Source organism: Xyrauchen texanus, chromosome 21, assembly GCF_025860055.1.
Source record: "Xyrauchen texanus isolate HMW12.3.18 chromosome 21, RBS_HiC_50CHRs, whole genome shotgun sequence".
NCBI classification, from domain to species: domain Eukaryota; kingdom Metazoa; phylum Chordata; class Actinopteri; order Cypriniformes; family Catostomidae; genus Xyrauchen; species Xyrauchen texanus.
Window position 1 is genome coordinate 15,332,116 of NC_068296.1, and position 26,999 is coordinate 15,359,114.

The following is a 26,999-nucleotide window of genomic DNA, read 5'->3' on the forward strand; positions in this document are numbered from 1 at the left end:
CAAAGTCCTGCAGAGGATAGTGAGGACAGCTGAGAAGATGATCGGGGTCTCTCTTCCCTCCATCAAAGACATTTACAAAAAACACTGTATCCACAAAGCAACCAGCATTGTGGACGACCCAACACACCCCTCACACAAACTCTTTACCCTCCTGCCGTCTGGCAAGAGGTACCGAAGCATTCGGGCCCTCACAGCCAGACTGTGTAACAGCTTCTTCCACCAAGCCATCAGACTCCTCAATACTCAGAGACTGGTTTGACACACACACACACACGTGTCCTGAGTTGCACTTTAATTACAGTCACTTTATAACTGTCTGCTACCTCAATAACTGCTATGTGCATAGAACACTATCTCATAGTATATTATGTTTATGTTTTTAGAAACTGTCATCTTTTTGCACTACTGTGTACTGGTCGGCGCTGTACTCTCTCACTGTGCCTATTGTCCTGTTCATTGTTAGAAATTTCTTGTACTGTCCCGAAAGTTTTGCACATGTTTGCACGTGCACTTTATATAGGTATATAGGTATATATAGGTATTTTATTTAGTTGTGTAGTCTCATGTGGTTCTGTGTTTGTCCTATGTTGTTTTATGTAGCACCATGGTCCTGGAGGAATGTTGTCTCGTTTCGCTGTGTACTGTACTAACTGTATATGGCTGAAACGACAATAAAAACCACTTGACTTGACTTGATTGATTAGAATTAACACTAGCTTATTGATCCTTCAAATTCAACAATCATCAAAGATAATTAACTATTATCAAAATCAATAGAATATTAATAAGGATTAATATCGCCATGGCACCACCCTGGAATCAGGGACTAATAACCAGACAGTATAACAGTCTCAATATTAGATTGTTCTCTTAGGAAAATCAACATCCGGAGAACATCAACAGTCAAAAGGAAACAATGAAGACTTGAGTCAGAGCACTAACATTCCCTGCCAGCCTTTGACAAAGGTGTATGCAAAACAAACCAAAATGAAATATAACAAAGTTTATTGATGCAGTAATATAAATTAATAATCAATACAATAGAGGCAATATACTTCCGACTTACAACTACAAACTAAACAGTGACAAGATATGGTAACCAAAATAAACCTATAACACATTAGAGGAAGGGAGGGGTGTGTGTGTGTGTGTGTGTGTGTGTGTGTGTGTGTGTGTGTGTGTGTGTGTGTGTGTGTGTGTGTGTGTGTGTGTGTGTGTGTGTGTGTGCGTGTGCGTGTGCGTGTGCGTGTGCGTGTGCGCGAAAGGAGTGACGTGCATAAAATGGCAGATGTGACTCTCGTGGAGTGTACAACACGCGAGATTTCCGGCCAGAGAGTACATTCACTCTCTGGCCGTGAATGTGGGCGGAGAGAGGCCGGTTAATGGTTTATGACTTTTTACCGCATGTCTCTGCTTTTACGATAACTTAGGGACAAAGCTGAGCTTTATTAACAAGTTATCTACTAGCCAAATGCGTGTGCGGGTATGTTTGTGAGGGGTCACGTATGTGTGCGACAGAGAGAGAGAATAAAGTGGCGGCAACGAAGACGGTTTCGCGATCGTGGGAGAGAAAGCAGCTGTTAGTTTATCACTCAGATACGTGGTGAATGGCTTGTAAACTGTCCCGAGGTCTTTGGCTCTTTAATGGATAAACTCAGTGTGCCGGTCTCATCTGTGATGCCAGAAATACACAACAGTCCAATGTGGTTGGACTACAACAAAGCAAATCTCATTCTTGATAAAAGTACATTACAGTACAGTAATACTAAGTATTTGTAAAGCAGTCAATGGAAAGGAATAGGCGAGAACCGGCTTGTCAATATAAATAATATTTTTAATATAAAACTTAAACAGACACAAACACACACATGACGGACATGTCCATAAACTATCTCTCTCTCTTCGCACCACCGTCTGTCATCGGCCTTTATCCCTCTCGGAGGCTTAATTTGCCTGAAAAGGGACCTGATGTGTATGATCACGACCCGGCCCTGCCCTCCACCCTGCCACAGCATTATTAGCAGCAATGAGTGGACTTGGTGGTCCATAAACTTAACAAGCAATAAAATTGATACACAAGAATAACACACCAGAATATTCTATCTCTGCCCAGACGTAAGCCTCTTAATCGCATGAGGACGCAGGTAGAATGTGTGTTCATCCATTCTTAAACTCCGACTCTGTTCCTCCAGGCTCAGGTGATGACAGGAGGCCATTTCCTCGCTCTGACGGTGGGCGGTATGGCTGCTGATTATCGGTGGGCTGGTGGAGAAATCACCTGGGTCAACTTGATTGAAGAGGGAAGAGAAATCTTCTTTCTTCACTTCTGCAGGCAAACGGATGAAGATGCGGATTGCTTGGCTGTCTCCTTCGGATCCATTCGAGTGTTCGGTGGAACACAGAGTAATCTCAACTTGTCCAGCGAGATGAAGATTATATGGCCACGGTTTCAAGTCGTACGTTACTTCCTTGTGCAACGAGGCTACACCTGAGAGCATCGATGAGCTGCGTCTATGCACAGCACGCAAAGTGCGTAATACCCAGAAGGATCTCAGAGGTATTTCTACTCCCGATAATGTCATGTTTGAGGGGCATTCTATCGTGCCTCACCCAATAGGAGTTGAGAGTAAGATCCTTTGGAATTTCACACATAGGTGTAAAGTGAGCAAGGCTTCATGGGATTTGTAGTCTGTTTTGGACTCCCTTTGATTGATTTTGGCATGGTTAGGCAGGATGTACACACTCGCCAGAATAAACGAGGAAAACTCCTGCAGTGAGTTTATGAATGAAGGCTTACAGGTTTATGATTAGGACAGGGCATCTTCTTCAACACTGTTACATCTGTACACCAACTTTCATTGATGTAAAAACATGTTCCACTGACTCTCGTTTTCCCCGATGATTCCGCAACACGATCTGCTCTGAACAGCTGGAAGCCCTGCAGATGAAATGCGCTGTCCAGGATGGCTTCATTCAGCCAGGTTTCCACAAATCACAGAGAAATGGAGTTAGAAAAGTCCCTATTTGTTTGAGTGAGCAGAAGCAGTATGTCAGTTTTGTTTGTGAGGGAGCGGACATTTGATGAATACTCGGCAGCGGAGTCTTAAGGCCGTATTGATGAAGCTTCACAAGCACGCCGGCTCGCTTCCCTCATGAGCGTCTTTTGGATCGATTGTAGAGCACCGCTGCACCTCCAACTAAGATGTCTAATAAAACATCTGAATAATCACATACCGGCAAAAAATTATCAGGTATGCTCTGCCAAATTTTCAGCAGTTCATCCCTGGTGAAACTAATCGAGAAAGAGTGACAACAAACATGGCAAACAAACAAAAGTAACAAATATGCTCCACACCAAAGCAGCCATCTGCTGTGCCATCTTGTAGCATAAAATAATGAATCTTAATGCATTAAATTTGCATCCTCTGTCACTTGAAATGTCGATTAGTCAGAGTAAGCATGTGGCTGCTTTCAGAGAATGTGAGTTTGGAGGAAAGTGCAAGGATAAAATGAAAGAGAGTGAGAGACAATAGTGAAACAATTGTGTATACATTAGTCTACCTGCATGACTGCACAGGTATGTGGTGTGTGTGCTTGTAGGAGCTAACAGAGGAAGGAGGAGAGAGGGAGAGAGAGAGAGAGAGAGAGAGAGAGAGAGAGAGAGAGAGAGAGAGAGAGAGAGAGAGAGAGAGAGAGAGAGAGAGAGAGAGAGAGAGAGAGAGAGAGAGAGAAGGCTCTCGTTTCGTCCCTGTGGTAAATTAGTTTATCTGGTTCCCAGGCAGCAGGTATGTCCAGGTAACTGAGTGGTGAAACTCTCCAAAATACAACATGACACAATAGAAGAGGATCAGTTTACAGTTTACAGATTACCCTGGAGGCCCAGTCTTTCTCGATCTCTCTCACACATACATACAAAAATACTCTTCCACTACCATTCAAACATTTGGACACACTAGACTGAATTTTTGTTGCTTATGATCCGTAAACCCTTTTGATCTAAAGGCATTTCCTTAAATGCTAGAAATTAATTTCATTTTATAGACAAGTATAAATTGTGCCTAATAATGATTTTCTAGCTATTTAAAGAAGAACAAATGTAAATATAATAATATAGCTGCAAGCAGCGATGATGGGCCCAAGCACCATGGGTCAATTTCCATCTGGTGGCTTTTGGAAAATGCACGATTTTCCAAAAATGTCAATGATATTTTAAGCATGCCAAGTGCCTCAAAAACACCCAAATATAGCAAGGAAGGAATAATAACAATTAATGCATTGTTTATTTAAGATAAATTATTAAGATATCAAAAATTCCTTTACAATTTTACATTATTTTAAAATGTTAAAGCAATTCATGTAAACACAAGAGGGCTATTTCAAAGTCTGTTAAAAATGCCACACTTCCTACTGCCAGTTGGTGGTGCTATGACCGTGACCCATAATAGACACATACAGGTGAAACTCGAAAAATTAGAATATCGTGCAAAAGTTCATTAATTTCAGTAATTCAAATTAAAAGGTGAAACTAATATATTATATAGACTCATTACAAGCAAAGTAAGATATTTCAAGCCTTTATTTGATATAATTTTGATGATTATGGCTTACAGCTTATGAAAACCCCAAATTCAGAATCTCAGAAAATTGGAATATTGTGAAATGGTTCAGTATTGTAGGCTCAAAGTGTCACACTCTAATCAGCTAAACACCTGCAAAGGGTTCCTGAGCCTTTAAATGGTCTCTCAGTCTGGTTCAGTTGAATTCACAATCATGGGGAAGACTGCTGACCTGACAGTTGTGCAGAAAACCATCATTGACACCCTCCACAAGGAAAGCCTCAAAAGGTAATTGCAAAAGAAGCTGGATGTTCTCAAAGTGCTGTATCAAAGCACATTAATAGAAAGTTAAGTGGAAGGGAAAAGTGTGGAAGAAAAAGGTGCACAAGCAGCAGGGATGACCGTAGCCTGGAGAGGATTGTCAGGAAAAGGCCATTCAAATGTGTGGGGGAGCTTCACAAGGAGTGGACTGAGGCTTCAAATGTCTTATTCCTCTTGTCAAGCCGCTCCTGAACAACAAACAACGTCAGAAGCGTCTTACCTGGGCTAAAGAAAAAAAGAACTGGTCTGTTGCTCAGTGGTCCAAAGTCCTCTTTTCTGATGAGAGCAAATTTTGCATCTCATTTGGAAACCAAGGTCCCAGAGTCTGGAGGAAGAATGGAGAGGCACACAATCCAAGATGCTTGAAGTCCAGTGTGAAGTTTCCACAGTCTGTGTTGGTTTGGGGAGCCATGTCATCGGCTGGTGTTGGTCCACTGTGCTCTATTAAGTCCAGAGTCAATGCAGCCGTCTACCGGGACATTTTAGAGCACTTCATGCTTCCTTCAGCAGACAAGCTTTATGGAGATGCTGACTTCATTTTCCAGCAGGATTTGACACCTGCCCACACTGCCAAAAGTACCAAAACCTGGTTCAATGACCATGGTATTACTGTGCTTGATTGGACAGCAAACTCGCCTGACCTGAACCCCATAGAGAATCTATGGGGCATTGTCAAGAGAAAGATGAGAGACATGAGACCAAACAATGCAGAAGCGCTGAAGGCCGCTATTGAAGCATCTTGGTCTTCCATAACACCTCAGCAGTGCCACAGGCTGATAGCATCCATGCCACGCCGCATTGAGGCAGTAATTAATGCAAAAGGGGCCCAAACCAAGTACTGAGTACATATGCATGATTATACTTTTCAGAGGGCCGACACTTCTGTATTTAAAATCCTTTTTTTTTTATTGATTTCATGTAATATTCTAATTTTCTGAGATTCTGAATTTGGGGTTTTCATAAGCTGTAAGCCATAATCATCAAAATTATATCAAATAAAGGCTTGAAATATCTTACTTTGCTTGTAATGAGTCTATATAATATATTAGTTTCACCTTTTAAGTTGAATTACTGAAATTAATGAACTTTTGCACGATATTCAAATTTTTCGAGTTTCACCTGTAAATGTGATCAGCCCTCACCACCAAACATACAGCTGAAGTTTCATCAAAATTATTCAATGCACACAGAAGATGTAAGGCAACATTCCCATTTTTCATCAAAAATATCTTGCTTCACCATGGCAACACCATTCAAAATATAAACAATTTGTTCACAACATAGCATCTGGAATGTCTTGGTATGATGTTCCACAAATATGGTGCCATTTACACGAATCCCTTAGGAGGAGCATTTAAAAGTTCAGAGCCTGTGATTTTCAGAAAATCCAAAATGGCCAACTTCCTGTTGGGCACAGCTAATGACTGTGAGTATGAAAGTTGTACCGCTTAATGAAAACTATATATATATATATATATATATATATATATGAAAATGGGGGTGCTACAGAGTAGAGTTGGTGTACTCAAGTTTGGACTTGGACTCGAGTCTGAGTCTTCATTTTTTTTTTTTATCCCCTTTTTCTCCCAATTTGGAATGCCCAATTCCCACTACTTAGTATGTCCTCCCCTTGCAAATGTGTGTGAACAATTTCAAGAGTTTTCATGCATGTTAATTACCATAAAAATACCAAAAACCTTGAAAAAATAATAACAATAATAACAAATATTGCTGCAAGCAGCAATGACGAGCCCAGTACCATGGGTCCATTTCCACCCCGTTGCTTTCGGAAAACAATGCAAGGTGGACATATGCATTTAGCATTATTCTTAACAATTTTGAAGCAATTTGGGTAAATATAAGAGGACTATTTTAAAAACTGTTGTAAAATCCACACTTCCTGCTGCCAGGTGGTGGCATTGTGACCATGATCCAAAATAGTCACATCCATGTAATTAGCCACCAACACTAAACATACATCTCAGTTTAGATGCACGTATTGCACACAGAAGATATAAGACACTTCCTGTTTCCCATTTTTCGCCATTAATTTCATGCCTCGCCATGGCAACACCGTTCGATATATCAACAATCTGTTCACAATTTAGCATCTTCAATATCTTGGCATAATTTTGTCTAAATGTGATGACAGTCTCATGAATAATAATATAATAATAACAATCCTTAGAAGAACAATAGGGCTTCCACCCTTTCAGTGCTTAAGCCATAATGATTTCCAAACTTCAATTATAGTTTGAATTATTTTAAAATGTGGAAATTAGTGATAATAATTATTTATTTTTTTTTTACTGAGAATGTATTTATACTTAATAGTATAGAAATACAAGCACTATTTTAACCATTAAATGTATGCATCAGGTCTTTATTGATCCGGGACCTCATTCCACCTTCTTTTCCATTTTGTTTTATTTATGCACCAACTTCTTTAGTATTCTTCAACCTTTCTTTTATGAATCATCCATCAATAAAATAAAAAAAAAAAAGACAAAATTGTGCACGCACACACACACACACACACACACACACACACACATACAGATGTTTTCTAATAGTTTAATTACATAAGTGTATAGGGTCTTTAGTTTTCTGAGATATGTAATAGTGTCCCAATATATATTTCCATTTCTATAAATCATATTTTTATTTCATTTCTATTTAAATTTGCTATCACAGGACATTTATTTCTTTGTTTATTACAAGACTAATTAGTGCCATATTAATACATATTACAACTATATCGGCATTCTGCACAATAGTGGTGAATTATCGATATCTGATATGTGTGTACACATACATATTATACAGTATGTTATTTGTTATTCAAGGTGGCACTGATACTTCAGTGATTGACTTGATTTACATTTGGCATTGCTATTTCACGAAGAACAGCACATGAACAGACTATTGACATTTGGGTGTACTACAGAAATTCTGTAAGTTGTACGTCTGTTTAGACTAATAAAGTGTCTGAGGAAATACATATTTGTAGCTTCTGTGTAGCTTATGCTTAAGTGTAGCTCAATATGCATTTGACTGTCAGTTGAGTCTCAAAATGTAGGCGTGGAGTTAATGAATCCGTTCTATCATTTGTTGCATCATCTCTTTGAAATATGAAAAATAAAACAACAAAATATAACATAATATATTTTATTCTATTATTTTCTAATTGTCTTAAAAATGCTTTGAAGATTTGAAGACAAAAACGTATTAGCGTTAGGAAAACAATTACTTGGGGCAGTCAGAGATTCAACATGTAATTACAAAATTTTAAGACAAAACAAAATCAATGCTGCATTGATTCATTTTAATACATTTTATTCAAATGGAATGCAACGGAAACACTTCCACAGAAATCAATGTGTCGTTTTTTATCCACCCAAATATATGCTCCTGAATTTACTCATTTGAATTGAAGTGTAGCCATGGGTAAATTGATCTTACATTTTTAATTGATGGATAGGATTCATAAGCACTGTCTGGAATCATGTCTGGACATGCCCACTCTGTTAACATGCCATTTAACCAGGCATATCCCCCTCAAGTACATTATATTGCCCTCTTTAAAAATTTGAGAGCCAAATCTCTCTGTTTAATAATATTGGCTTTACTATTTTGAGTCTTGTTATTTATCTCAGGTGATATATAACACAACGTAAAACATAAAGCTGTTACTGTACTTATTCCAGACCAAACATTTATTTAAAAATAATCTTTTCTCTTGGTTTGTGTTCCAAATAAATTCCCCCCAAAAATTCAAAATAATAATTAAATGAAATTAAATATCTTTCATTTGAAAAATGATCACAAAGTTTATTTAATATATATATTGTTGATTTAATATATAATTCTATCATAAGTAGGGATGTCATAAAATATTGATTTATCTATTATTGATCGGCACGTTGTTTTATATATATATTTTTGAGCCGTCAATATATTAAAATTAGCCGACATTTAAATTAGAAGCCTAATTTGTGTGCTTTCCAACTCAGTCAGTTGGCCTCGGTTTTAATAGCATTGAGAGACCACAAGGGGGTGATATAACATTTAATGTAGCAGGTCGTGGTCACGATCACTCACACAGGATGAGCTTATGCAGCTCAGTAAATGGCAGTCCAAAGTTAACAAAGGTTTTTGTACTTCTTCAAAAATTAACAGTCACATTGATGAGTTTACAGGTTAGTGTTTGAAACTGGTGTAACTGTGCAAAATGTATGATTATAAATTGAAAGGTTTATTATGCAATTTCTCTCATTCAAGCTGTCAAAATATATTAGTAACAAAAAAAATTAAAATACATTGTGTAGTCTATATGAAAGATACATATACACAATATATCATCCAGCGATGGCTAGAGTAAATAATCGGTGTCCTTTTATACTGATCTGGGTCGAATTATATGGAATTCTATACGAGCAGCCCTATGTGGCACAGCAGAATTTTGACGCTGAGCATTGCCGGTGGGTGCGTACCCTCATAGAAAATAATTGTTTCGAATTTAGAACACGCTATGTTGTCCGCCATATGCGTCCGGTGTGCGAACCTCTTTAATTTACCCTGCTGCTCAGGCTTTACCAAAGTTGTGTTGAGAAAAATGTTAGCATTAGGCAGCGAGCAGCCTAATTTATTTCTTTAAAATATCCTGTTATATCATTGAGAAACTCTTTTACAGAATTTGAACTTCAGGCCTTTGTTTTGTTGAAAAAACCTTCTGGAGCTGTAGGTACTTCAACTTTGGAGAAATAACTTTTTTTGGACACTTCATTGGCATACAAAGTGACAAGAGGAGCTGAAGTCAACTGACTTCAGAAATAGTACCTATTTCAGTGTAAAAATAATAATCCTGACATCTTTCTTAAGTCATTTTTTAATTGTAGTTTTGCTCCCAAATCTAAGGGAATTTGATTTTGACCCCCCTCTACTGAATAATGGATTACTCCATAAATACAATGGCATTTCGTATTTTGCCTCTGATCTTCTATATGTATTTCTTATGTAAGTAAATATAAATGGGGACCTCTGGTTAAGCTGACACACAATGACCCATTCAGATGGTGATTATCCACAGCCAGTGCTGTTGTCACCCTAATAACCCACATTAACCCCCAGTCACATATGATCTGCCCCTTTGTCTTTAAATGCCCCAGTGTTTATGGGGTGAGAGAGAAGTAATGACTTTGGACACTGAAGACACCAACAAAAACCCAAATCCCACAACCTGGAGTTCACACACCCATCAACTATTCAACTTCCTCTCCATATCCATTCATCCTTCTCATAAACGCCCTCCTCTCTTTTCTTTTCTTTTCTTTTCTTTTCTTTTCTTGTCATCTCTCTTCATAACGGAAGAAAGGGAGAGTGATGATCTAGTTTTCTGAGTGACCACATAAAGGCCAACAGTTTCAATCACAGCACCATTAATCAGGAAACACTAAACAATAGAGGAGCCACAATGCGTTACAGTATGACAACACAATTTAACGGTGAAACACTGTGTGTGTCTTCACTCAGCATTCAACACTTTCAGCATAAGGAGGGAGAGGGAGAAAGAAAGGATCAGAAAGCAAGGAGGCGAAGAGAGAGGAAGAAAGACAGGTAGAGAGAGTGAGAACAGCTCACCTTTCCTCATATAATATTCATGCTCACCTGTATGTCTCCTCACCTGAGGCTTTGGGATTTTGATACCCCCCTCCCCTCCCTCCACCCTAACCACCACACAAAGATGGACTGATAATACTGTTCTTTCACCCCCTTGATGCCCACAGAAATCCATTCACTCCCTCTCTCTCGCCCTTCAGCCCTGCCCTGAAAGTGATCTAGACAGTCTTTTTTACTGTCGAATTTTCTCACACTCACATTAGTGACAAATTTAAACCCTGATGCAATATTAAACACATGCATGCATACATACATATCTGCATTGTACAGACTCACATTATATACTCATAAAGTAGAATGTATGGAATGGTTAAGGAATGGTTCACTTTATTTCTTCCATTGAACACAGAGTTATTTATAGCAAAAGTTTGTCTGCATGAGGCTGATTAGATTAATTTGTTTAATGCAAACATCAAATTGTACATCTTGAAACCAGCTAACATTTTCTGAGTGTTGTTTTATATTCAGCTTCATCTATTGCATCTACAGTTTTAGCGTTCAGTTAGTGTTAGAGATGACGTGAATAAATACATACATCAATATCATGTGAAGCATACATTTCGGTCTCTGTAATGAGTTTCACTGTTGTGGTTGCCGCTTGCCTTAACCGACATAGAGGTTGTCATTGACAATAATAAATATTCTGTATGTGGCACTTACACCATACTTTTCTCATCTGAAAATATTGTGCTTTCTCATTGTCGGGCAGTGGTGAAGACTTCCTGCAGATTTTTCACCGGAGAGACAGTTAATCTTAAACTGCTGCTCAGGCATCACTCACACGGCAGAAACCCAGCAGGCAACAAGTAACTTTTCTACATGTTTCAATGCAAATGTCTCATTGAACCCCTTCGTCTTAAAGGGAAACCAGCTTACATTAGCTGAGTGTTGGTTTATATTCACTTTTCAGCTTAATTAAATTATTTTAGTATTGGATTTCACCCAAAAATTATATTTCTCTTCTCATTTGGCCTTCTCGCCTGCACCTTATGCCTTCTCAAACTCATATGACTTTCTGTCTTCTGTGGAACACAAACCAAAATTTCCACTCAAGTCATTTGGGTTACATTGATGCTGCCTTTATGGATCTTGAAAGTGTTCAACCTCACTGACTTCCATTATATGGACACACACACATCATATATCCATTAAAAATCTTTGTTTGTATACCCCTGAAGAAAGTCAAATGAGTTTGACATGGCATAAGTCTGCATAAATGATGAGAGAATTATAATTTTTGGTTTGCCTCAAGGAGACACCCTGGTAGCAACATGTGTAAGTTGGTTTGTAGAAAAGAGTCACATTATAAGTGTAATACTCTTGCAACTGTCTGGGATGGCATGGTGGTGAGTAAATGAGAATTTGTATTTTTGGGTGAACTATCCTTTTAAGCATCACTTTTTTTTTTACTCTGTAATTATTGATTGTGAGGATATTTAATTGTGCAAATAAACACAATGGAAACTGTTAATCTACATTTTGACAAAGATTATTTATATGCATTTAGGAAAAGGAGCTTGGCCAAGCACAGAAAGGAGCAGATGCCATCAATGCTTTGGAGAAGTAAGAGCGAAAGTTGACATTCAACTCGCTGGAAATGAGCTGGGGACATTTGTCAAAACTTGGGTCAGTGCACTGACTATTTGGGCTACTTTATGCCCTTCACATCATCTACCCAAAGAAGCTGAAACTTTCTTTCTTTTTTTTTTTAAGATCATACAACAAATGGTGTTGTGTATTGATGATGGCAATGTCTGGCCAAGTTGAAAAGATCTTTTGAATTAATGGTTTCATTTCTAAATACAAACTGTTTCTGGTGTTTTTGTTACAGTTTTAGTTCAGATAGTTTTCTCCTACCTGTATATATTTCTGCAGTGTTCAGTCTGTGAAAATGCATTTTGAATTGCGTTTATTTAGATTTACTGTAAGTCAACAGTTACCTTTTAAGTCATTACATAGCCCATTTTATTTTTATAATTTTGGTTTATCGTGATGATTTTGTTACCGTTTTTGTATTTGAGAACATATTTTGGTTCTAGGAGAGCATGAATATCTATGTTAGATTGTAAATGTGTAAACAACAATAAAAATCCTTTGACATTCACCAGTTGTCTGTTATTTCTTAAGGTAATTTTATTTAAAATTTAATTGAAGATAAATGAACAGCACCTAGAATTTGAAGATGCTATTAGCACTTACAATTGAGCAAAATGTACTTAAAATGCATAGTTGGGCAAACAGAGACTCTTAGGTTTTAAAAAAAATCTTAAATGTAGTAGCTGGTGAGGCACAGTATTTTAAGTAAACATTTTTGAATGGAAGCTCATTACTAATCTATCAGCTAATTTTTTTTTGAGGTAGTAACATTGCTTAAAATTCCTAGTGGAATTTGCATAAAAAGTGGGACGCAAAATGATTCACTATATTTTTAAGCAAATCCAGCAATTTTTTTCAGTGTACCATATGGCTTCAAAAGACTTATTGGAAGATTGGAACAACATGAGGGTGAGTAAAAGATGACATAATTATTTTTTTTTTGGGTGAACTATCTTTAACTGCAATACATTATTGCAAATATTTATCAAGCATTGCTTTCAAACCATCAGTCTCCTCCATCTGCCAAATTATTTTGAAGAGATTCTGTGGCCCGGAGCTGATTGTAAAGTTGCACCATAGTAGACAGTAATTACAGCAAGAGTATACTGTAAAATGTTTTACATGAGAGAGTTGGAGGTCATAAGATTTATCTTTCTAATATTGGAGATTTCTTTGACTCATCAGATGATCATAAAATTGATATACTGTGTAATAACAATGTGACATTTTTTGACATTCATGATCTCCACCACAATAAAAACAGAAGAGAGGCAATTTAGGGGTGTCAAGTTCATTAACTTAAGAGATTCCTTTTTTGGGTTTTGGACATCCCTTCCTTTCTTCAAGTAGAGTTTGGTTGAAGTTGAGAAATGATAACATGAAAAACTACACCAGTAATAAATCACTGTGGTCTAACTAAAGATTTGCATTTAAGTTTAACGATTAATGGCATATAATTGTAGTGTTCTTCTTGGGTCTGTCTGCTTTGCTACTTCAGATAATATAAACTAGTGATGTCAATATGTCAGGAAGAGAAGTGTAAAAACACAATGTTTCACATAAGAGAAAATATAGAAAATGATGAGACATACTGACAAAGAAAGAGAGAAAGGGTTTTAGGTTAACAGAAAGCGGAGTGGATGAGACACTAATGTAGTCAAGCCAATGACTAGAGAGTAAAACTCTCACTTAAAATTATACACACATATATATATATATATATATATATATATATATATATATATATATATATATATATTGCCTGCCTACACAATGCAAATACATAAAATAAAAAAATATCTCAATTCATATCTCAGTCTTACAATCTCATCTTTTTCTCTCATTCACTCACACATACACACTATCTATCTGCACTAATCAATAAGTGAGAGAATCACTTTATTGACCCAGGCTGGAGCGAGCCAAACACTGACCGAATCACTCACAGCAGTGAAGTTTAGTAAGGATCCCTGGCACAGCATGCCCCTGTATGCTAGCTGTAATGCCACTTAGGTCAGATCAAGGTTAAGAAAATACTTCCCTATTAGAAAGTCAATAAAAATAACCTTAACCTTTATAACCTTAACTGCAATTTCTGCACCACTATATTCACCAAATTACTATTTTCAAATTGATTTCCTATTGCCGTATGAAATCCGTAAGATTTCTTTCAAATTCCATTAGATTTGTTCCCAAATTCTGTGTTTTCCATGTTATTTACTCTGAATTCCAGGGTTTAAAGTTTAATTACATTTTATCGCAAAAAAAATCACATTTATTAATAGAATTTTTATCAAATGTAAAACAAAACAATTACTTTTCAACCATTGCATTATTTTTTATTAAATTATGTGCTGATCCTCACAGCACAATTCAAAACACAAAATTGTTTATTATTATTATTATTATTATTATTATTATTATTATTATTATCATCGAATACAATGCTGCACAGTAGAGCATCATAGTTTTAAAAAGCAGAGATTAAACTCTTGTTTGAGATATTGTTTAAATATAATGTAATTATTATTTATATATTATTGTTATCATAATTATTAGCCTACTACTACTACTACATTAAATATTACATTTTACTATACAGAAGCAATATATTTCTGTCACATTTTTAAAGGGGTCATGGCATGAGGAATACAAATTTCCTTCATCTTTTGACAAATAAGAGGGCATTGGACTATAAAAACATTTCAGTTTCAGAATTGAAAACTTCCTCTATAATAGAAAAAGAACTTGTGATGTCACAAGGGCAAAATACACCTGCATATGCAATGCCTATTTTTACGTCATTGACCCTTACCGTGCATTCCACTGCATGGTACAACTTCGACTCGACTCAACTCGACTCAGCTCACTTTTTTGGAGTTTTCCACTGTGGATAGTACCTGGTACCTGATACTTTTTTAGTATTACCTTGTAGAGGTTCCAAGCCAGCCGAGCTGATACTAAATGTGACATCGAAATCCTGCAGATCACTGACTGGTCAGGGAGAATCGTCACTACCAACATCACTGGATTTCCGATACGTGACATCAACCCGCTAGTTTTAAAGTTAGTAACAGCGATAACAGTATCATTTATTCACGCGACTTTTGAATTGTGAAAAAAGAAATGGTTGTGCGCAAAACCACGCCCTGGTCAATAAACGAGGTGCAGACGGTCCACTCGTTAGAGATGAGTGAAACGAAAAAGTCTCTCAGGAAGTGTCTCATCAGTTGGCCGCACACGGCTGCCACCGGACCTACCAATAGTGTAGGGAAAAGTTTCAAAAATAAACTTAAGTGACTACAGAACCATCAAGGAAAAGTGGAAGTGGTTCCACCAAATGGACACTATCCAAACCGGCAAGCAATGGGAGGGAGAGTGGCCTGGACGCAGCCACAATGGAGGAAGGTATGTTAATTCTATATTCTGCTTGAAAGCTTCACTTTATTTCATTGAAAAGCTACTGAAAAAACAACCAGGCCAATTTAACTGTTACACTTGTGTAAAATCACCATGCAACAACTGCTTTATGCAGCACAATGAGCTAGTAGCTAACAGCTAGCGGTTGTGTTACTGTTTTGGTCAGTTTGTGTCGTGTTTAAGATGATGGTACAGCAGCAGAGGCTGCGCAATTATGACGATCATCCTATAATCCCACCCACGTTGATGTAGCACTAAACTGCAGTGGAAGTGCAAGCTCAGAACAGTAAAGAGAGTAGACTTGATGCAAGTCGAACCATAGCGTGTATTAGTTTAAATGAATCTGCTCCCCCAGGTTATTGTTATAAATATGAGCCTCGTCCTAAGGGTCGAGGAGGAGGTTTTGTTGTCCTTTACAAAGGACAGAATATAAGTTTATGTCTTTTGAACTACTAATGCTTAATATTACACAGTCAGATATAAATAAAAAAAATCTCTGTCGTCTTTTGCCCTTGCTACAGTATATGGATCACCCGGGTGTAACCCCAGTGTAACACGGCTGCCGCTGTTTATCTCTTGACTCGTCAGGTGTAAATGCTTCTTGTTTTACAACCTGCCACTAATTGACTGGCAGTATTAATATTGTGTGCATTTAAATGATACTAAACAGTACTGATGTTTATTTAGCCATTTATTTTATTCTTTATTTTAATGGTCATCATTTGACTGATACGAAACATACAACATGGATGTTTATTTAGCTATTTATTGTATTTTTATTTATTCTTTATTTTAATGGTCAGCAATTGACTGATACTAAACATACAGTACTGATGTTTATTTAGCTATTTATTTTATTTTAATATTATTATCAATCTAATTGAGCTTGTTTTAAGGACTTTTAGATATTTAGATATATTAAGTAAACAATACAAATATGATAATCAAGAATAGGATTTTTGCCCTTATATCAAAGGTCTTACTAGAAAGAAAGAAATTATGATCCAACGTGAATTTACTTGATAAAAAATATGATCGTGCCTGGTAACATGTGCATGTAAAATGGCTTGAAATAGCATTTTATCTTCGCGTAAATCTGACAATTTACACAAGGTTTATTTCCATTTCTTCTGCTCCAAACGTAGTTCTCTGTCTGTTCGTAGGAATGTAACACATCATAAGAAAGTGACTCCATCAGAAAGGACTAAATATCAAATTAAACAAATGGCAATAAAATGCAAAGTAATATCTTCAGTAATCAAAATACTTTTTATATGTAACTGTATTCTAATTACCATTTATTTAAATTGTAACTGTAGTTGAATACACTTGCTTATATTTTGTATTTTAAATACATAATCCTGTTACATGTAATCCGTTATTCCCCAACCCTGCATATGGAGTTGATGTTGATAAAATAGAAATTCTACCGCAGCGCAATGACATCTCAGATCATTACCTCATCTCTTGTTTGTCGCGATCAGCTAATGTCACTCAATATACACCAAACTATCGTTTAGGTAGAACTATTCTTTCAAGCTCTAAAGATAGCATCACTAATAATCTTCCAGTATTCTCACATATTCAGTGAGCCATAAAGTCTAGAAGAACTTGATGAAATAACAGAAAATATAAATACAGACTTCTCTAGCACTCTTGATAGTGTCAAAATGCTTCAATAAAATACCAGTGCTTCGAAAAAGCTTTGTTTATCTTACAATCTGAGATGAAAATGGCAGCAGAAGTTATGTCTTGGTAACTGAGAGACTTTAATGGTGACATGACAGATACCTTTTAGACCCTCCCCGAAATATTGTAACATGTTTAATCATCTGTATGATAACAGATAAAAAGCCTGCACATCGAATCCGAGTATCAGCGGCAGTCAATGCCAAAAAGTTAAACAATACATGATGTATATAGAAAATATATTTTCACATTAACAGTGTTGCAATAGGTATTGCAGAGCAATTAATGAATTAGTGTTCTACTCACTGGCCACGCATATTTAAATGGGATATTAATTTGTCCATTTCTGCTGTCAGTTCCCTCGTTCCCATGGTGATGTAAGGTGTGGGAGTTGCCACCTAGGACAGGTGTGCTGCCAGTGCCATATGTGCAAGTGCCAGTAGGTATGACCCGGGCCTGGTACTCCTTCAGACAGGCTTTGAAGAATGTGTCACACTGATCACCTGATGAACAGTGCTGCCCCCCGCTGGCCTGGGGGTCACAGCACTGCCCATTCTGTAGAAAGCCCTGAGGGTTCAGCCACTGTCGAATCTGCACCTCAAATGTGCCCACTGCACACACCACCTATGAAAGTTTAAAACAGAGAGGTTACAAAATGGAAAAGAAAAAGAAAAACTGACATGAGTGCATTAAATCTTTATTGTGGGAAGCAGCACTTTCATCCATAAAACGTGTTATGAATTGTAAATTCTCCCAATGTTACTTGTTCTGATAAGAGATTAATCACATCTAAACTCAGCAAAAAAGTCCTCTCACTTTCAACTGCTTTTATTTTGAGCAAACTTAACATGTGTAAATATTTGTATGAACGTAAGTATTCAACAACTAAGACATAAACTGAACAAGTTTCACAGACATGTGACTAACAGAAATGGAATAATGTGTCCCTGAATAAGGGGGGCAAAAAATACAAAATAGAATCAACAGTTAGTATCTGTTGTGGCCACTAGCTGCATTAAGTACTGCCGTGCATCTACTCCTCATGGACTCCACCAGATTTGCCAGTTCTTGCTGTGAGATGTTACCCTACTCTTCCACCAATGCACTTGCAAGTTACCGGACATTTCTGAGGGAAATTGCCCTAGCCTTCACCCTCTGATCCAACGGGCCCCAGACACGCTCAATGGGATTGAGATCCGGGCTCTTCGCTGGCCATGGCAGAACACTGACATTCCTGTCTTGCAGGAAATCACACACAGAACAAGCAGTATGGCTGGTGGCATGGTCATGCTGGAGGGTCATGTCAGGATGAGCCTGCAGGAAGGGTACCACATGAGGAAGGAGGATGTCTTCCCTGTAATGCACAGCATTGAGATTGCCTGCAATGACAACAAGCTAAGTCCGATGATGCTGTGACACACCGCCCCAGACCATGACGGACCCTCCACCTCCAAATCGATTCCGCTCCAGAGTACTGGCCTTGGTGTAACTCTCATTTCTTCGGCAATAAACGCGAGTCCGACCAACTTTACACTCTTTAGTGTCCTAAGTTTTTATAACTGTGACCTTAATTGCCTATACCATCTGTAAGCTGTTAGTGTCTTAATGACCGTTCCAATGGTGCATGTTCATTAATTGTTTAAAACTGTATTTACTTTAATTACTGTGACAGGCACAGACATAGAGGCTGCAAGAGTACAAAATGAGTAATGCCCCTTTGGTTGCTTAGCAACCAAAATCCCAATAATAACCAGAAAATGAAGATTTGGTGTATAACACAAGACGTTTAATTTTAACAATGTCTGTGTTTCCAGCACACACAAACACACAAGTGAAAGAAAGCATGTATTACAATAAAATTACTATAAAGTAAACATTGTAATATTGACTAATAAATACTGTGTGAACAGTAATTTATCAACAGCAGATCATCATTCATCAATTGTAGATCATCGGTGATTCCTTGTCAACAGGTTATACATGTCTTTTTGATCAAATTTAGCATTAATAATCATGAAATAGTCCCTAAACTGTGATGGTGACATGCTTCATTCCATTCAATTCAGATTCTACTAGGAACTGTGCAATGGATGCCACTTGAAATCAAACTTTCAACTTGGAAACTTGTGCGGAAATCTTCAATTCCAATTTTGCCGACATGCATGTGCATGTCACACAAGTATGTCAGTGCCAAGGGAGATGTATAAAGTTAGTGATAAGGATTCATGACATGATATTTAAGCTTGTTTAACAAACTTTTGCAGAGACAGATGTTGAAAACATGGTAAATGACACTACCTGTAGCACAAACGCTAGTGTAGCAGTTTTGTTTCTTTACCCATCATCATCCAAACATCTGGCAATGGAATACCTTGATGGTTGGAGATTGGAAATACTCTATATATAAATATTCACCAAATTTAGCTTTTTGTAGCTTTTATATTCACCAAATGAAGGCCAAAAGCCACAGAGAAGCATGGAGGAATACAAAAAATAAAAACAAATATCAACATTGATTTTTGACGATAACCGTTAGTTCCAAAAAGCAACTATAGGCACAGATTAAATGGTAAAACTGATATTTTGGATGACCTCTAGTCCATACGACTTGTGCACTATATTCCAAGTCTTCTAAACCAACATGAAAGGTTTGTGTGGAGAACAGACCAAAATTTAAGCTGTACCAAAATGTTAACTCCACAAAAGCTTGCATGAAGCCCACGCATCAATGGCTGTTCCTTACACAAAGCTATCATATGGCTTCAGAAGACTTGGAATATAGTGTGTGAATTGAATTAACTACTTTTATGGTGGGATGTTTTGTCCTTTTTGGAAATTGACAGATATGGTCACAATAATAAACTAAAAAAACTTCTTCAAATACTTCTACTTTTTTGTTCCACATAAAAAATGACATCATACAGCTTTGTAATGACACATAATTTTCATCTTTTCTGTCTTTCAAGGTCAGACATGCTTTCAGTTTCACCGGAACACCAATATGATAACTCTGACATAAAGATGCAAATACAAGGAAAAAAATCTAAAGCATCTTTCAGAACCAAATATACAAACACACAGAGAGAGAGAGAGACAGATTCTCCTGTAAATGAGGCATTCCAAGCAGAGACAGACAGTAAGACTCTGTGGTGCCTGTACTCTCCCTGTGACCCTACGTCTCAGCAGGGCCCCTGAATGTCTGGACTGTCCTCCCATTGTTCTGGCATGGCATGTTGTCCCATTCCTGCTCCTAAGCATGGACACATCAAACACTCTGCAGATAGACCACCAGCCATCACTCTCCATCTCTTTTTCTTTCTCTGCTTCTCTTCTATGCCAGAGTAATTCCTGACATACCTGTATTTCAGCAAGTTCTCTTGTGGAGCTTCATCACAGAGCTCAGGGGCGCCGGAACTGGGGGGTTACACTTTTAGCCTACACCTCAACAGATCTTCGGCTGACATAAAAATGTGGGCACTTCTGGTGCACGCATTAATATTAGTATAGCATGGGAATTGACTGAAAAGAATGACTACTAGCTGCTTTGAGTCATTGCTTTCTTGTTCCTGATAGATAATAATGATCAAACTGATGTCTCCCTCAAGCAATCCAAAAGTCAAGCATCAGCAGACTTTAACAAGTGATGAGCACTTTAGAAATATGCTGCATTAAGTTTAAAACCTTATTGAACAAATTGTTTCATTTCCAGTGCTTCTAAGCGTATATCACACTGGTCAAATCATGTGATTTCACCAGCGGGAGTATCCAGTGTGTGACAATCTGAGGCATCCAAAACGCTGCATTATTTACCGACACTTTTATCAAATTAAGTGATTCACTTGATTCAGAGCTCCGAAAAGCATTGTGATAACCATTAATTTTTTTCTGAACATATAATGCAGAAAACAATGTTTGGGGTGATTTAGAATTGGTGTCATAAAGTATTTTGTCCAGCAGAGTGCGCTCCAACTACATTGTTTACAGAGCTGAGCTGATGGTGGTTCTGCAGACAGTGCGGAGTTAAGCAGCGTCTTCATGGTAAGTTGCTAACTAGTTTCTGAAATACATACTGGAAATTGAATAAACAATGACCCCATCATTTTCCCTTTTCAATATAACTAATATAACGTTAACCCTGTCCCAGACAACAATTTCACTCATGTTTATCACATCTGTTTGCTATGTTAGCTAGCTATAATTTGTCAGTGCAGTCAGTAATGTAGCAGATTGAAAGGTAAACATCAGAGCATCATTTTGCAGCTCAGCAGACAACGGTGCGGTGGTGGATTGTGTCGGTTGAGTGTTGATTTCAGGCTACGTTGTTAGGTGAGACGCAATGCTGTAAATAAACAACGTCCATCTTTTACTCTCCATGACAACAAGCTTATAGCTAACTAACCAACCACGTAGCTACTTACACTCAGCTTACAAGCAATGAAAGTTAATGTGTAAACATGTATTCACCAAACTGTTTTGTTCAGGATTCGCAGTTTGGTACCCCCTTCAACCGAACAAGTCCAGTCCTTGCATTTACAAAATGTAATATTTAAAAGTCTATTTTTCCACCATTGAAAGTTTCCCCTGAACTTGTATAGCAGAATACGGTGTAACACCGCTGTGCTGTTTATCTCTTGACTCGACATGTGTAAATGCTTCTTGTTTTACAACCTGCCACTAACTGACTGGCAGTATTGATATAGTCAGCATTTGACTGATACTAAACAGTACTACTGATGTTTATTTAGCTATTTGTTTTTTTTATTATTTATTCTTTATCTAAATGGTCAGTCCAAGAAAGTGCAAATGTTTAAAAAAAAAAAAAAAAAAACACTGGTTTCATTTCTACCGAACATTTTTGGAATTACTGCTAATTTTGCTGCTACATTATCCAGTATACTAGTTAATAATAACATGTTTCTTAATAAGCTATTCTGAAATATATGAAATAATGTGTAGTTAGCGGTTTGTGTTTCTTTACATATTAAAGACAATTACAATTAGTTCAACACAACAATGTAAAGATATTCTAAACTGATTATGCAACAAAACAACACTGGTATCGGATGGTATCAGTGCATCCCTAGTAAAGACTATACATTTGATGTAGTGTTAGCATCTGATATTCATTTAAATAGGTAAACATGCTCTTTTGCCCTTTGCACAAAGAAAAGTGGAATAAATGCAGATGTGTGATTGATCGATCTAACCACTAATCTACAAAAGCCCCGGAACCTGAATAAAAAAAAAGCCAGGAACGAATGAAAGTGGATGAGGATGCGCTGACTGTCACTGCCATTCTGTGTTGTTTGTAGATGCATGTTGAACCATAAGAAGATGTTCTTTTATAAATCCAGATGTTTATGTAAGTAGTTATAACTTGCATAATATGACTTATAGAATGACCATATACTGTTTGCACAATGTTTTCTAGCTTATCAAGTAAAATAATGGTGGTTTAAAACCTATGTGGGTTTCGTGTTATTCTTCTTTCAAGAGGGAAATTTGACAATTCACAGTAAGACAAGATTGATGTCAAAGATCAGTCATAAAGTCAGCAGAATTAGACAAAGTAGGATAATGAACAAATATTGCTTTGCATCCTGTTACTGGGTAGGAGGAAATAACTTTAACCCTTAACACTTAAAGTCACACAAAGTCAAATGCAATATGTTGCTTTAAAAATGTATAAAACACAGGGCATATTGTGCTTGTGTAACATTGTTAAATGCAGACGTAGACAATAAAATGACTGTCAAACGAATTCAGACACATAAAAAGAGGGACCGATGCACAAGAACATGCAGTTGAACCAAAACAGTGTTCCAGTAATATCCAAAACCGAAGACAGCTGCCTCAAATGTATGTGTGAACTGTAATATAATGCAGTCTCTCTCTGTGTCGGCACGGAAGCAGATTTGAATCTCTTTATTTAGATTACTTCAGCATTATGGTGTTAACAACTTAGTTATCCTCTGCTGTGCCAAGGAAGGTTGACAACAATCAAAAGTGTGTATCAACAATTTTGGTTATCCTCTTTTTAATCAGGGAAGGTTAACAACAGTTATGGATGGTGTCAACCATTTAATATTATTTTTCTTATTATTCATTTTAATCATTTATAAAAAAATTTTTATTGTATTAATTTGTATTCTTATTTCATGTTCTTAATTGATTTTTTTTTTTTTTTTTATGTATCTTGTATTTTCTTTCAAATTTATATGTAAATCACTTTGAATTTCCATTGTGCATGAAATGTGCTATATAATACACTTGCCTTGCCTTGATTTGCCATTCTAACTGTGTACTGTATGTTGACAAATAAATATTCAGTCTCTGTGATTTTGACAATCTTGGAAGCTGGTCTGGTATAAATTGGCCACATTATTGTTATTAATTTTAAAGTATTGGCCATGTTGACTGCGGAATGATGGTCACAACCATCCCAGTTTGCTGTAAAATCACACACAACCTCATTCCTGCGCTGGTGACAGAGCTCATTAAAACCATTAAAACACCACAAAGACTCTTGCTGAACTCCGTCTGTCCAACATCAGAGACAAAGAGATGCTGCTATTCAAAACAAAGAGGACCCGTGCCCAACATGAGGGGACAATGACCCAATTAAAAGGCTGGAATTGAGTTACTGTTCAATATTCAGGGTACCCACACACATTTTGACCAAAAATTTGCCATGGCTTTTCCAGTCATTTGTTTTTACTGGATAAGGATTTTATAGAAATTGCACTAACAAAGAGCAATTTCAAGCTGATTAAAATATTTGTGTGCTGAGCATAATTGGACAAATGTATGAACAGTTTTAGTCATTTTAATAAAAAACAATTTAATTCCCTGACATATCCAGGTTATGCATGCATGGGATACCTGTACATTATCAGTTGCCAAATGATCAAAAGCAAAACCTTATTTGTTTAACTTTCCAGTACTAATTTTGTAATTTCACTTTTTCATACATCTGGCAATTTATGAAAGAAAAACTGTATTTTTCAAATATCTCAGTTAAAATGGCTATTATTCAACTATTACATCCACAATCTGAGTACAAGACCAGCATTATCCAACACAGCATATAACACAGCTGGCCTATTAGAAACTGTTCTGCTATGGGTCTCCTTATTTAATGCATAATTGTTACACTTGCAACCTATGCAATATTATTTACCACCCAAAAAACAAAGCATTACCAAACTGTATAAAAACAACACAAAGCCATGCAATCCTTCACTTCAGGAATCTGCATTTCTATGATCTGTCAAATTTAAGATTAACTGCAACATACTGCTGAACAGTCTTGAGATTATCATCCAAGAAAGATCATGTTGCACAAAACCATAGAAACAAAATATTTGCAGTTTTCACACGCCCTTAATGTCAGGACAGGTATGTTCAGCAGTCAAAGGGTTCCCATCCCCAGGGCCTGCCCTCCACAGCAGGTGAGGTGTCATCTTTACCATAGACCAACTACCCCAGTGGAAACCTCAAAGCTTGGAATAGTAGGTGGCTGGTCCTGGGGAGGGAGTTGTATCATTGGGAGTACAATAGAATCAAGAATTATATTATACCCCTTTAGAGATTGACTGCTATAAATTACTAGTCAATTAACTTTTGGCTTAAAACAGCAAGTAAATCAGTTTGTTCATTTTCAAACCATTTTCCTTACACGATTCTTAAGGGATATATACATATTTTTTGACTTTACTAAATGCAGCAAAGCCATATGGATGGAATCGGATTGCAAACACCAGCAAAATCACATGCCTATATAGAGTCTTTGTAAAATCACCATAGCTGCTACTTTACTGTCTTATGTAGACATAAAGAAATTTCAGGGATACCATAACCATAAATCTCCACTTTCACTATCTTCTTATTTTGAATGCTATTAACATTCTTTGTGCATATCGCCACCTACTGGGCAGGGAAGAGAATTTATAGTAAAAAGGGATTCAATATTGATATGTTTCTCACCGACACCTATCTTATCGCTTCTGAAGATATAGATTTATCAACTGGATTAATGCCTTTATATGCTTTCTGGCCCCATTAACTTGTATTGATACAGACATACAGAGCTGAGATCTTCTAAATATCTTCGTTTGTGTTCTGCAGAAGAAAGAAAGTCATACAAATCTGTGATGGCATGAGGATAGCATGAGATTTTTTTGGTGAACTATCCCTTTAACAATAAGTCTCTCTCTAAACAGAAAAACACTGCAATTTCCACAAATAAACAAATAATCGAGAGCTGTCAAATAGGGTACATTTTATACACAAATATGTTTTAGCCTTGTTTTTAAATTCTCTGCAACAGAAAATTTGTGCGCAAAAAAAAGCTTTATAACAAATTCCTATGCGCTTCAGATATTTGTGGGTTTTGTAGTATATGAGCCATGATTGAGTATGAGAACAAAATATCAGCATGAAAAATGAAACAACACGCCCAAAAGAGCGACAAGTCCAGCGCGCAACAAAGCAAGACGGAGCAACAGGTTGCTCCAAACGGTGTCAGCAAAATGGAATAGGTGCAAATATGTTGTAGAGATGTGAAGCTGGAACAACTGTATCTTGGAAGTACTGGGCATGGAAAACAACCGTGAAAAAAGACAAAGCAGGGTTAAACGGCGGCTGAAAATAGCGCGTAATCAGCGGCTTACCTGCGGCTGCAGAGCGAGTGACACCAGAAAAATCACGGTCCATTGCTGTCCCCTCTCCACATCCCTTATCATCGCCCTAATATCACTCCTTCTGCCCAGACTCGATTTGTCCCATATGTGCCAACACTTTCGGTCTCTATCCATCCTTATAGCAGACATTTGCGGAGTTGATCTGCGCGTATTGAACAGCATGTTTAGTGACGCTTTCTTCAGACTGTCAATATGTCCATTGTGTATGACACTACATGAAACTGAGGAAAATAAATTAGCTAATTGATGCACAGGTATAGATAATAAGATCACTGAGGTGGTTCACCAATCTCTCAAACGCACCAGTCCTTTCCACGCTCCGTGCGGATTCCTGGATGGGCTCTCCTCTTCCTCCTTCCAGCTGCAGCAGTTAAGACGCTTTGACGGTCCGACCTGCTGGCTCACTGACTTGAGCTTTCATCCCATTTACTTTTCCATTCACTCACTGAATGTGGATGAGTGCTTTACCCTCGCGTAACCCCAGTACGCGCCTCGCTGAAATCGTCCGACAAATTATAAACCTGTGACAGAAGTGAAAAATCGCGCTGAAAAAGAGCGATCGATGAGTGAAAGACGTTGTGCGTTTATGCACATGTAGATATCAGTGTGGGAAGTACTAGCAGTTCAAGTTGCCAATAGAGGGGTGTGTCCTCTGCATGGGAATATATGTCACCTTGTGTGTGTGGTACAGTTGATGATCTCGTACCCTGACTGTCTTTTGTAACGGGGTCAACAAGTTCATGGATACATGGCTTCCCAACCAACAATTTTTGGTTCCCACACTGTAAAAAGTGGTATCCTGCAACTGTTACCATAACTGTTACTTATTTGTACCTTAAATTCGCCCTTATGCCATTCCAGATGTGTGACTTTCTTTCTTCTGCAAAACACAAAGAAAATTTTAGACAAATATCTCAGGTCCATATATTCAAAGAATGGTGACCAACACTTTGAAGCTCAAAAAAGTACATAAAGACATAAATGTAATCCAAAAGACTCCAGTGGTTAATTCTGAAGCGATACGATAGATGTGGGC

The 26,999-nt window shown here is 37.3% G+C and overlaps 1 protein-coding gene across 3 annotated transcripts in view; it reads right to left on the bottom strand.

Annotated features, from left to right (window-relative positions):
• Positions 1-26,536, bottom strand: part of LOC127661723 (protein jagged-1b) — an 85,126-nt gene extending 58,590 nt beyond the window's left edge. The window contains exons 1-3 of one of the 3 annotated variants that reach the window (XM_052152565.1): positions 26,267-26,536; positions 25,934-26,105; positions 17,568-17,885 (exon numbers count right to left, since the gene is read on the bottom strand). In XM_052152565.1, the coding sequence (XP_052008525.1) occupies positions 17,568-17,885; positions 25,934-26,092 (477 nt within the window). In that variant the 5' untranslated portion in view covers positions 26,093-26,105; positions 26,267-26,536. Of the gene's footprint in view, positions 1-17,567; positions 17,886-25,933 lie in introns of all 3 variants that reach the window. The other 2 variants (XM_052152564.1, XM_052152563.1) reach the window with 2 other exon arrangements.
• Between the last annotated feature and the right edge of the window lie 463 nt (positions 26,537-26,999).